Source organism: Poecilia mexicana, unplaced genomic scaffold (genome assembly GCF_051168715.1).
Source record: "Poecilia mexicana isolate PSO_F unplaced genomic scaffold, ASM5116871v1 scaffold_4, whole genome shotgun sequence".
In the NCBI taxonomy this organism is placed as follows: Eukaryota; Metazoa; Chordata; class Actinopteri; order Cyprinodontiformes; family Poeciliidae; genus Poecilia; species Poecilia mexicana.
This window is the reverse complement of record NW_028263373.1, coordinates 3,648,772-3,662,171: the sequence shown is the minus strand read 5'-3', so window position 1 is coordinate 3,662,171 and position 13,400 is coordinate 3,648,772. Positions and strand designations below refer to the sequence as shown.

General features: G+C 43.8%; 1 protein-coding gene across 1 annotated transcript; it reads right to left on the bottom strand.

Moving 5' to 3' along the window:
- Positions 1-3,846: 3,846 nt before the first annotated feature.
- On the bottom strand, positions 3,847-8,660 carry LOC106908745 (uncharacterized). Its single transcript, XM_088004825.1, has 4 exons — positions 7,957-8,660; positions 6,799-6,895; positions 4,279-4,459; positions 3,847-4,195 (listed from the first exon to the last, which is right to left on the bottom strand). Exons 1-4 carry the CDS (start codon positions 8,441-8,443, stop codon positions 4,091-4,093), a joined length of 870 nt encoding a protein of 289 aa, XP_087860951.1. The 5' UTR covers positions 8,444-8,660; the 3' UTR covers positions 3,847-4,090.
- Between the last annotated feature and the right edge of the window lie 4,740 nt (positions 8,661-13,400).

Below are 13,400 nucleotides of genomic sequence, written 5' to 3'. Positions count from 1 at the left end.
GACCCTTCCTTTTTCGGACAGCTGGAAAAGAAACTAATCGATCTAGGAAATTACCCCATTATTGTAGCAGGAGACTTTAATGAGGTGATGGACACAACTTTAGACCGAAGCACTACAATAACACCCATTCCAAAAACACACATTGCGCTTAAAGGTATGTGCAAAGGTTGTTGCCTTGCGGATGTTTGGCGGTTGCAAAATCCTTCCGGTAGGGATTATACTTTTTACTCTCCCCCACATCAATCTCTTTCAATAATTGATATTTTTCTGGTATCTAAGCCATTAATGACAGCTGTGGCCTCCACGAGCATTGGGAGCATAATATTGTCAGATCATAGCCCTATTTACCTTTTTATGTTTGCGATTAATACAACTGTGAGAAGTCCTAGATGGAGGCTAAATTCTAGTCTCTTACTAGATGAGGCTTTCAAAGACTCTCTTAGATCACAAATCAAGTCGATATGAATATTGCCTCGGCTCCCTCTGCTGGAGTGGCTTGGGAGGTGCTAAAGGCATATTTAAGAGGTTACATCATCCAGCAGGCTTCATCTAAAAAGAAGCCAAACACTATTAAGCTAATTAATTTAGAAAGACAAATTGAGATTACAGAGTCTAGTTTTCAAAGGGATTCTTCTTTGGTAACCTTTACAAAGCTAAAGTACGAATATAATACTATTATGTCAGAAAAAGCTGAATTTAGCCTATTTCGTGCCAGGCAAAAATACTTTGAGGAGGGAGATAAGGCAGGTAGACTATTGGCTAGATACATTAAGCAAAGAGAGGCGATGAGTTCCATCTCAGCTATTAGGAATAGAACTGGTGAGCTTGTTTCGGATCGACATGAAATAAATGCAGTATTTAGTGATTACTACAAGAATCTCTATAGCTCAGAATCAACAGCCTCACAAGAAAATATCAAGGAATTTCTTTCAGATTTAAATCTGAAAGAATTAAATCTGAGTACCATCAGATCAACTTAAGGATCTAGACTGCCCCATTACTATTGAAGAAATAGTCGAGGTGATTAAACATCTACCCTCAAGTAAGGCTCCAGGGTTAGACGGCTTCACAGCTGAGTTTTAGAAAACGTTTCCTTAAGAGCTATCCCCTCTGCTTTTGAATACTTATAATGAATCATTTAACAGACAAAGGTTGCCTCCTACACTTTCAGAAGCAGTTATCACTCTTATCCTGAAAAAAGACAAAGGAACCTTCAGAATGCAAAAATGATCGACCTATTAGCTTAACATTATGATAGTAAAATATTATCAAAAGTCCTAGCTAATCGTTTGGACCGAGTACTAACCTCATTAATTCATTCGGATCAAGTTGGATTTATACATTCTCACACCTCAGATGACAATATTAGAAGACTTATAGACATTATGTGGGCAGTTCGGCAAAGCCCGACACCTGTGGTTGCTTTGTCGTTGGATGCAGAAAAGGCATTCGACAGAGTTGAGCGGCAATATCTGTTTCTAACTTTGGAAAGTTTTGGCTTCAATAAAAATTTTATAGACTGGATTCAGCTTATATATGCTCGGCCAACGGCATCTGTCCTAACAAATGGGGTAATTGGCCAACCATTTGAACTTAAAAGAGGGACCAGACAGAGGGACCCCCTGTCTCCTCTACTCTTTGCATTACCCTTAGAACCATTAGCGGCTGCTATTCGGAAAGAGGTTAATTTTCCTGGTATTACTGTAGGACATAGTTGTCATAAACTGATGTTGTATGCTGATGATATTCTTCTTTTTATGTCAGACCCAGTGAATTCCCTCCCCCTTTTGCTCTCCTTTATTAACACATTCTCAAATATTTCTGGTTATAAGGTCAATTGGACAAAGTCGGAAGCCCTCACACTTTCTTCATTTTGCCCTAACAATACATTTCCATCTAGCATGTTTCCTTGGCCTAAGAAGGGTATTAAGTACCTTGGAATAACTTTTCCACCCCAACAGACTGGTTTGATTAAGATAAATTTTGAACCATTACTAGAAAAATGAGGGTGGATGTAGAGCGTTGGAGTCTACTATATCTATATCTTTCCATGTGGGGGAGGGTAAATACTATTAAAATGATCTGTGCTCCCAAATTTAACTACCTGCTACAGGCTCTCCCAGTACATGTCCCTATAATATATTTTAAACAGTTTGATAAGATCTGTAACTTGTTCATATGGAATAAGAAAAAACCCAGGCTGAATTTGCGAAAACTACAAAGACCTGTAGACAGAGGGGGTTTAGGTATGCCTAATTTACTTAATTACCATTATGCTTTTTCTTTCAGGCATTTGGCACATTGGTTTCTGCCCCCTGAGAGAGAGCCCCACCCCGGTTCTCTCTTGAGAGTGTGGTGTGTCTACCATTTGCATTGACTAGCTGCCTATCAATTAAACTCTCCCCTCAGAATCAGTCGCATCCTGTTCTCTCCCATATGAAGGGACTATGGAAAAAAATATCTCAGATTTTTAAATTTGACCCACATCTCAGTAAATCTGCTAGTATTTGGCATAACCCCAAACTCTGTATAGGCAAAACCCCCTTTTTTTGGAAGTCCTGGTTTCCAAAAGGAATATGTGAGATAGGAGATTTATATGAGAATGGCTTTGAAGTCCTTTGAAACATTGATTGGGGAATTTAAGTTACTCAGACAAGATTTCTGGAGATATTTACAATTAAGACATTTGCTGGTTAAAACTTTTGGTTCCCCCACTATTATTCCTGTAAGCTGCAACACACTGGCAGATATAAAGGTGTTTGGTGATGGGCATGAAGCTTCAGTTGTCGACAGCCTTGGATCCTAATATTATGTCTCTTAAGAGATCTTGGGAAACAGATCTAAATCTTAGTTTCACAGAAGAGGAATGGCTTTCAATTCTTAGGAATGGGAAGAAAAGTTCAAGGGAACTAAAAACAAGACTGGTGCAATTTAAGATTCTACATAGAGTTTATTGGACTCCATGCAGACTATACAGGGTTGGCTTGTCAGAAACCTCGGGTTGTTGGAAGTGTCAAAAGGATAATGGCACACTGGTACATATGCTATGGGACTCTCCAGAAATCCAAGATTATTGGTCATCAGTTCACAAAGTCATAGAAAAAAATGATTGGCTCACCTGACTTCCTCTCTCTCGCAGTGGGTACTGACAGCTGTAATGCTGGGGAGGGAGGGTAGTACCCTCTGTCCCTTCTCTCACTCATTGGCACAAGTCACTGGGGCAGCTTGCTGCCTTAGAGAGATTATCTTATAGACTGTTAAATGGGGTTGAGGAACACAACAGGAAGTGGTCCCGCTACTTGTCATGCGTGGGTTAAATGGCATTTCCAGCTCAGACATAATTAGACTAGAGGGATTTACGGTGATGCTGTAATTATCTGAATGTATCGGTTATAGGGCAGTGTTATTTTATGTTATATTGTGTATGTCAATGTTCAGTAGATGTTTATGCGTCTTGTCTTTTTTCTCTATTTATTTATTTTAATTTTTTTTTGTTCAAGTAATTTCTGTTAACTGTATTGGCCTGAAGAATCCACAAGGACTAAACATTGTTTAGCTGATGCTAAATTGTAATATGCTAAAAGTGGAATTAGGGTATATTTTTTATTGGAAAATCAATAAAGTTCAAGTCATAAAAAAAAAAAACTCCTGCCGCCGCCCCGTTAGCAACAGCTGGTGGAGCTGCTGGATCCAAGACGCATGTCGAAGGTTTGGAAGAAGTTAGGACTTTTGATAACTCAGAAAGCTGAGCTGACTCAAAACTGTCCAAAAAAAAAATCAGGTACCATTAATTCCATTAGTTACATTCAGCACTGCAAACTAAACTGGTTTCAGTGGTTTCCAGTTTGGAAGCTCGCTCTGCCCTGTGGCTCATTATCAGAGTCGGCTCGCCTTTTTCCAAAACTCTGATCTGATGGTCGACTAATTTCCAACAGAACAGACCTGAAGAACCCGACCAACTGATCTCCCTGAGCGGGACCGACCGATGACCTCTGACCTCAGACATGGATGTAGAAGCTTGATGGACAGACAGGGAGGAAACTGAGCTCTGATTGGGTGGGACGGTGGTCAGCTGATACAAGCGGCTGTTTTACTGCTCATCAGCTGGTCTGTGATCTACGCTGCAGCTCTTGATCTCCTCAGAACCAAAACTCTGCACTGATGACGACTTCTTCATTTGCAGTCCCAGCGCCCCCTGCAGGATAGACAGGACATCCACTCAGCAAAAGGAAATGTCAAGTATTCAAAAATCAAAAATAAAACAGAAAATCTTCCCACACAGAGAGACTGAGCAGAAGGAGATTTCTTCCACAGGCTGCAGGAGTTCCTGCCGTCGCTGGGAAGACGGTCAGGAACCGGGGGAACCAGTCGGTCAAGGCTGGCGGTTCGAGTTTTGCTCAGTTTGACCGAGGAGAAGAAGCGATGCAGAGAGAGACGAGAGAGTCCGTCTCTACTGAATCTGAAGAAAACAAAAGAGAACAGATTGGTTAATTTCTAAGAAAAACTGATCAGAGATCTGATTCATCAGATAAATATATCTTTCACTTTTCAAATAAAAATGGAAATTTGTTTTTACCTTTATCTGCAATATTGGCAATGATTTTTTTTTTATTTCCTTGTCATCAGTTAGATTAATCTCAGATTTATTAAAGTTGCTCCTGATTGGTTGGCAGTTTAAAGGCCGGTTATGAAGAACAAGTTAGAACCGGCCTGAATCTGATTCCTCAACATTAACCATTTAAACCAATCGGAGTCCAAAGTGTCAGCTGGTTCTGCAGAACCACCAGACCAGCTTCAGGTTCTGGTGGCACAGACTGAGTCCAGTCCCAAAACTCACCCTGTGCCCTCTATGAAGTGTGGACTAAGTCAAAATGCACATCAGGGTTCACGGTTATAGGCAGTAAAATTGGGACAATTCGCCACCGCATCCAAAATGGCCGACCGGTCACCATTCAGGCATTTTCAAAAAAGTACAATAAGCAATGAATTTTAGTATACAGTAGAGATTTTTTTGCAGGAGACATTTGGTCGTTTAGATGTGTTTTGTTATGAGTTGCTGAATACTGAACAAATTTTGGTAGTATTCACAAATGTACAGTAGAGTAAAACAACAATTATTCCAATACTTTACATTTGAAAACTGATTTTTTTGTAACTATATTTCCACCTTTTAATTCAAAACAACAGGTTCAGAGATCAACAACAGAGATCAGGTTGACCTTTGACCTCTGACCTGAGCCTCCAGAGCCACCTGAAGCCGGTTCCTCAGTGGACCTTCTAGCAGCTCCAGGACATTCAGGCCCAGAGGACTAAAGTCTCCGACCAGAGAAACTCATCCAGGATTTAGTGGTTTGATTCCTGCAGCAGGTCAGACTGACAGACCAGAAGCTGCAGCTGGAGATCTGACTAGAACCAGGAGGGTAGAGACACCACCCGGTTCTACACCACCTGGTTCTACACCGCCTGGTTCTACACCGCCCGGTTCTACACCACCCGGTTCTACACCACCTAGTTCTACGCCACCTGGTTCTACACCACCCGGTTCTACACCATCTAGTTCTACACCACCCGGTTCTACATCATCTAGTTCTACACCACCCGGTTCTACACCACCCGGTTCTACATCATCTAGTTCTACACCACCCAGTTCTACACCGCCCGGTTCTACACCACCTAGTTCTACACCGCCTGGTTCTACACCGCCTGGTTCTATGCCACCTAGTTTTACACCGCCTGGTTCTACACCGCCTGGTTCTACGCCACCTAGTTCTACACCGCCCGGTTCTACACCACCTAGTTCTACACCGCCTGGTTCTACACCGCCTGGTTCTACACCGCCTGGTTCTACACCGCCCGGTTCTACACCACCTAGTTCTACACCGCCCGGTTCTACACCACCTAGTTCTACACCGCCCGGTTCTACACCGCCCGGTTCTACACCACCTAGTTCTACACCGCCTGGTTCTACACCACCTGGTTCTACGCCGCCTGGTTCTACACCGCCCGGTTCTACACCGCCCGGTTCTACACCACCTAGTTCTACACCGCCTGGTTCTACACCGCCTGGTTCTACGCCGCCTGGTTCTACGCCGCCTAGTTTTACACCGCCTGGTTCTACATCGCCTGGTTCTACGCCACCTAGTTCTACACCGCCTGGTTCTACACCGCCTGGTTCTACACCGCCTGGTTCTACACCGCCTGGTTCTATGCCACCTAGTTCTACACCGCCTGGTTCTACACCGTCCAGTTCTACACCACCTAGTTCTACACCGCCTGGTTCTACACCGCCTGGTTCTACGCCGCCTAGTTCTACACCGCCTGGTTCTACACCACCTAGTTCTACACCGCCCGGTTCTACACCACCTGGTCTTCATGCGCAGTGGAGCATGTAACAACCAGCAGGCCCAGCTGGTTCCACTCTGCCTCTGGATTAGCAGTTTAATGCTAGATAGGGAACTGATTTCTGTGCCTCTTGGCCAACTGGCCAGCATGTGTGCTGCAGCTTTGTGGTGATTTGATGGATTGTCTTTTGCTAGAAAGCCTGGATTTTGTTGCTCCCCTTTCTTTTCTCCTAGGTTTTCACCTTCAGACTTAAGATTATATTTTAGATTACTTTTGAAGAATAAAACTAACTATACCCTCCTGGTTTTGTCTCTTCATTCCATTGTTATTTATTGTTACAGCACCCTGACCCCCAATACCTCTAGACTGCCTTAGGGATGCAACACTGGGTCACATGCCAATGATGATGTCATCAGTCTGGTTTTAATGATGTCATCAGTTGGGGTATAAACTCACCGCCCAGGACGTGAAACAACACTGTGGAGCTCTTCTCTGATTGGATGTCTGCGGTCTCCATCTGGGCTACCTGAGGTGGGCGGGGCTTTGTCTTCAGCTGTGGACCAGAAATGTGATGTCACCAATGAATGTTAATGGGTTTATTTTTATAAATATTGTAAAATGCATTGAAATGTATCTTCTCTTATGAGTTTTTCAGTTTTAGCCACCTTCTGTTTCAGATTTTCAGCTCATTGTGTCCAAATAAATGTAAAGAATCGCTCATGCAGGTTCGGCCTGGTTCTGATTTACCTTTCACCTGCCAGCAAGTTTTCCCTGATTTTGACCCCTGGTCAGGAGAAACCTGCCTTTTGATGACAGAGTTCACGACCTGAGTTCAAAAAGAAGCAACATTCTGTGTAAAAACAGCATTATCAGATTGATCCTTGAGTTTCTTTACTTTAAAACTTCCCATTATAATTGATACTTTAAGGTCAATTATGATTCTGTTCAGGTGTTGCTGATGAGACAGAGCAAACGTATTTCAAAAAATTACCTGATTTCTTTGTTTTGAATGGAAAAAAGATTTAAAACCCATTTTAAGAACATAAATCAGTGGTTATAAGTGGAAACAAACGCTGTTAGCTACCAGCAGTTAGCCAGCAACAGTTAGCAAGCAACAATTAACCAGCAACAGTTAGCCACCAACAGTTAGCCACCAACAGTTATCCACCAACAGTTATCCACCAACAGTTAGCCACCAACAGTTAGCCACCAACAGATAGCCACCAACAGTTAGCCACCAACAGTTAGCCACCAACAGTTAGCCACCAACAGTTAGCCACCAACAATTAGCCAGCAACAGATAGCCACCAACAGTTAGCCACCAACAATTAGCCACCAACAGTTAGCCACCAACAGTTAGCCACCAACAATTAGCCAGCAACAGTTAGCCACCAAGAGTTAGCCACCAACAGTTAGCCACCAAGAGTTAGCCACCAGTCAAAGAGCAGCTTTTCCCTCTGATTACCTGCAGCTCAGTCTGCCTGACTACCTGGACGTTTGACCAGGTGGGAGATTGTCCTGGTTGAGGGTCCAGGTGATTCCACCTGGTCTGCAGGTGAACAACATCAACAAACGCCTGAGCTCATCGCGTTTACAGGTAAGTCCTGTTCTCACCTGAGGAAGACCAGTCCTCCTTCTTCTTCAGTTCAGAGCCAGGCTGGGGATCAGAGGATTTCTTCTTCTCTTGCTGGTTTCCCATCATTGTGTTATGAAGCCCTCCATTCTGTGACATCATCAGTGATGTCACAGCTAGCGAGGTTAAAGGGGAAGGATGTTTATGGTCATGATGGGGGCAGGTAGGCGGCTGGGGCAACGGCGTGCCCACCGGGTACAAGGCATAGGGGTTGGCAGGTGTTTCGACAGTGGGCGGGGCTTGTGAATCTGTCACCTGGTTTGTACCTGTTTTATCAACTCTGCTGAGAGCCACACCCCCTCCCTCACCTGAGTCAGGAGGTGAGACGCAGCCGATATAAGAGTCTTTGAGCACCTCCGTCCGCACCTGGAGGAGGGGTCTGTTCAAGCACCGCCCCCTCACCTTGGCTACAGGTGGACGCAGAGTGAGGTGGCAGTCAAGCTGGGCTCCAGACATCGCCACCGTCATTGCGGGTCTTCCTCTGACGTTGAGCTGGTTCAGGTCCGGTTTGGACACCTGGACACCTGTCCCATGCTGTCGCTCCAGGTACCGAGACTCTGCCTCCGTCTCTGTCTCATCCTCGAACCGTAGGCGGCGAGTTGGCGACGCCGACCGGCGCCACCTGGTGGACGGATTGCTCAGGTGTCCTGGCAGCGAGGCCCCGCCCACCGACCTGCAGACAGAGGACAGGTAGAGCAGTGAGAGGCTGGCGAGGAGTAGCCGGTTTTGGTTCCAGTGGTTCTGGTCAAGTGAAGTTTATTTGTGTAACAAGGCAGTTCAGCTGCTTACATCATAAAAACACAGAAATACAGACATAGAACGCAGTGAATAACTGAAGCGTTACATTTTCACATATCGATTGATGGGTATCGATCGATACACTTCAGATTATTGATCAATGTTTCATTTATTATGTTTCAAAATCAGCTCCAACCAGCTGGTTTGCTCTTAAAGGAACTCTGTGTTTCAGCTGTTTTGCAGTTTTCTGGAAGATTATTCCAGATATGTGATAATGGAGAGCAGAACCAGAACCAGACAGTTGATCCAGCAGCAAATCTTTAATCTTTCAGTGATTTATAAACTACCAATGAAGGACTGTAGAACTAGGTGGTGTAGAACCGGGTGGTGTAGAACCAGGCGGTGTAGAACCAGGTGGTGTAGAACTAGATGATGTAGAACCAGGTGGTGTAGAACCAGGTGGTGTAAAACCGGGTGGTGTAGAACCGGGTGGTGTAGAACCGGGTGGTGTAGAACCAGGTGGTGTAGAACCAGGTGGTGTAGAACTAGATGATGTAGAACCGGGTGGTGTAGAACCAGGTGGTGTAGAACCAGGTGGTGTAGAACCGGGTGGTGTAGAACCAGGTGGTGTAGAACTAGATGATGTAGAACCGGGTGGTGTAGAACCAGGTGGTGTAGAACTAGATGATGTAGAACCGGGTGGCGTAGAACCGGGTGGTGTAGAACCAGGTGGTGTAGAACCAGGTGGTGTAGAACCGGGTGGTGTAGAACCAGGTGGTGTAGAACTAGATGATGTAGAACCGGGTGGTGTAGAACTAGATGATGTAGAACCGGGTGGTGTAGAACCAGGTGGTGTAGAACCAGGTGGTGTAGAACCGGGTGGTGTAGAACCAGGTGGTGTAGAACCGGGTGGTGTAGAACCAGGTGGTGTAGAACCAGGTGGTGTAGAACCGGGTGGTGTAGAACCAGGTGGTGTAGAACTAGATGATGTAGAACCGGGTGGTGTAGAACCGGGTGGCGTAGAACCAGGTGGTGTAGAACCAGGTGGTGTAGAACCAGGTGGTGTAGAACCAGGTGGTGTAGAACCGGGTGGCGTAGAACCGGGTGGTGTAGAACCAGGTGGTGTCTCTACCCTCCTGGTTCTAGTCAGATCTCCAGCTGCAGCTTCTGGTCGTCAGTCTGACCTGCTGCAGGAATCAAACCACTAAATCCTGGATGAGTTTCTCTGGTCGGAGACTTTAGTCCTCTGGGCCTGAATGTCCTGGAGCTGCTAGAAGGTCCACTGAGGAACCACAGGGTCAGGTCAGAGGTCAGAGGTCAACCTGATCTCTAGTTTACAGCTGGAAGAACTGAACCTGACTCTAGATCTATATCTCTAGATCGTTTCTCTTCAGTAACTTCAGTTTCTGTTCAGATGGACAAAGTTTTGTCTCATTCATACCTTGATCTGTTCTTAGCATCTGTTCAGTGAATGGATGGGGTCGAAGGTCACCTGGTGACATCATAAAGTAGAGCTGTGTGTCATCTGCATCGACATGGTAACTGATCTCATTTCCTGTTGTAACCTGAGACAGTCGGAGCTCATAGATATTGAATAATAACCCCACATGTGACCTCCCAGAAATCCCAGTTCTGCATTTTAGACTGGAACCAGTTGAGTTCTGGACCGGAGAGTCCGACACAGTTCTCCAGTTGGTTCAGTGACATGATCAACCTGAGGTTTTTCAGTAATGTTGCTGATGAACGGGAGGTCAGAGGTCAGCCTGAGATTCTGGTCCAGATTGTTTTCATCAGAGGTTTGATCTCTGCTGATTTCAGATGTTTAAAGCAACACATGTGCTCACACCTTTGCAGGGAATATGTTTTGATTCGGACTACAAACTCCACGTTGTTTGGAGAGATGATGACATTCATTGATCACAGGCTCAACAGCTCGGCTCCACCATCACTTTAAACCCTCATCGCTCTGAGATGATGATTAAAGCCACATTTTTACTCACACAGAGTGAGTAAAAATATGGCAAACTGTGCCATGAGTATTTTCCATATGTGTGTGTATGTGTGTGTGAGAGAGAGAAAGAGAGAGACTCACCCAGAGTGTGTGTCAGGGGTCAGCAGGTTGTGGTCGCCCCTCAAAGGAAAACAGAGACGCTTCATATGAGCTTCTTCCTCACACTGATGCTGCTACGATAACAGAGCGCGCGCGCGCACACACACACACACACACACATATGACATGGTGGGGGAAGGGAGAGGATGACATCAGCAGCCCTGATTGGTCAGAGTGACAGGAAGCCGGATTAAACAAAGCAGCTATTCAGGATTAACCTGATGAGACACAGAGTGTTTAGCTCAGCGTCTGTGTGTGTGTTCATGTACGTGTGTGTGTGCGTGTAGAACTATTCTTAGTTCTACTATTTACTGTCATGTTTACTAACCTTCTGACCTTATTGTTTGGGGTCGGGTCAGGGGCCAGGTTTAGAGGTCAGGTATATGGGCAGAAATACAAACCTGTGTGGTGTGTATCATCTGTGTCGTTATGGTAACTGGTGCTGATCATGGCACCGTTGGAACTTCCTGGTTCAATAGCTTCAGTTTCATTTAGAGCGGTTCCTGTAGACTAGCCGCCTCCAACCGGCTCCATGCTGCTGCACACCTGGATTAGACCACCAGGCTGCAGCACCTGCAGACATGTGCAGGAAGTGATGCAATCATTTGAGTTAGTTTGGCTGGAGCGGGAAACATCTGGAACTGGACCGGACCTTTCTGAGCACATCACTGAGGTTCTGATGAGCCGAGGTTAGGGTAAAGGATAAAGGTCGGGACCGTCCTGTCAATCGTTAGCTGGAGCAGAACCAGAACCAGTAGCAAGGCTCAGTTCTGGAGTGTTGGAGAAAGTCCAACATTTCTGTTCAAACTACTGCAGGTCCAGATCAGATCTGAGATTAAATCTCAATTAAAATCATTTCCACATGTTGGAGCAAAACAGAGAACACTAACTGGAAATACCTCAACAAATTTTTCCTCAAGTAAAAGTAAAAAAGTATTTTGTAAAAAGTTTTTAAAAATTACATAATCAGAAAGACCAAAGTATAAAGTTAAGAGCAAATGTTGGTATTTTTAGGACAAAAATTATAATAATTCATATAACAAAATCAGACGAAAGAAACCGTTTCCAAATCAGACTCTCTTTCTTTTTTCAATAAAATCTTCCGAGAGTTTAACAGAAACTGCAGGTGTGTGTCTGAATCTGCTGGTTTTTGGTTAAAACGTGTTTGTTTTTCATTCAGTGGGTAGAAAACAAGTGGCAGGGGGGCAGGAACAATGTGATGATCAAGACATCGGCAGAAAACACAGTGGGGGTAACAGGAGTGGAAGTGATAACATCACGTCTCAGAACTGCTCATGCAGGCCTTGGATCTCTTTTTTGGATGGAGAAACATGAAACGGGGACTTGTAGTTATTCAGCTGGAGTCAGTGGAGAATGTTTTATTAGAATGTAACAAATATTCAGAGGAACGTCAGCATTTAATGACAAAATAAAACAAGAAGAAGAAGCAAATAAATCCTCTAAGGGAAATGGGGATACAGGGAAAGATGCTGTGCTGCTGTGCCTTATTCAGTTACACCTTTTTGATTGTTTCCATGTGTGAATGTAGACCTAAAGGTTCATAAGGAAATACAGCTTAATAAAGATAATAACTGGGTAGGTTTTGAAAATGATATGCGACGCCTTTACAGTTATATATACAGGTTCAAAGGATTTAGTTTTGGGTAAAACAGGATTTGCTTCAGCTATTCCTGAGTTAGATATGAAGCAAAGAACAGCTGAGCATTTAGCTGTGTGTACAGTGGAAATGTTAGCAGTAAAGAGTTCTTATATGTTCAGATTCATTATCATCACTAATTTTAAATGTCTCATGTGAAAGTCGTATGGAGCTGATATATGAGATTCATGAAATGATATTTAGAATAACACAAGCTCAAATAAAGATTAGGTTTATGTGGACAACTGCTCCTAAAGATTTTGAGGGGAATGACATGGCAGATCATTTAGCTAAGATGTCTTTAAAACAAGGTAAAATTATGGAAATAACATATTGTAAGTCTGAAATAAAATCTATTATCAAGAGCAAAGTTAACTATGAATGGCAATAATTGTGGGATGAAGGAACTAAACGTAATTTATTTCATGTACAGAAGAAAGTAGGAAATATGGAAATTGTTAGCAGAATCACTTTTCGGGCACAGCGTTCAACGTGACACCATGAGACTCACTCGGTTTGGCTTTCGTGTTGTTCCCCCTTTGTTTGAAGGACACACCCTTTATTGTACACGAGTGTCTTCAATTAGACAAGTCACGTGATGTGACACAATAATTCAATAATGATAAAAACAACAACAAATGAGAGCACAAAACATTCATAATGTCAACACCCCCACTTGCTCACATTTGGGTAACTTCCTCTGACTCTTAATATTTCAACCAAAATACATTCATGATACACCAAACATAAACATTCCATACTTCCCTAACTTAATCTTTGTTGCTGGTTTAGTTAGTACATCTGCAACCATTTCATTGGTTGGACAGTACTCTAGAAAAACTTTTCCTTCATTTACGACTGATCTGACAAAATGATATTTAATATCAATATGTTTACATCTTTGTCTATATACAGGATTT

Bases quoted from the DNA above. Each gene is read 5' to 3' on its own strand.
- LOC106908745 (XM_088004825.1), bottom strand. From the start codon at position 8,443: ATGACGGTGGCGATGTCTGGAGCCCAGCTTGACTGCCACCTCACTCTG. The intron at 4,460-6,798 runs GTGAGTTTATAC...TGTTTTCTTCAG, and splicing joins GTTGTTTCACGTCCTGGGCG to ATTCAGTAGAGACGGACTCT. The intron at 4,196-4,278 runs GTGGGAAGATTT...TCTATCCTGCAG, and splicing joins CTTCTGCTCAGTCTCTCTGT to GGGGCGCTGGGACTGCAAAT.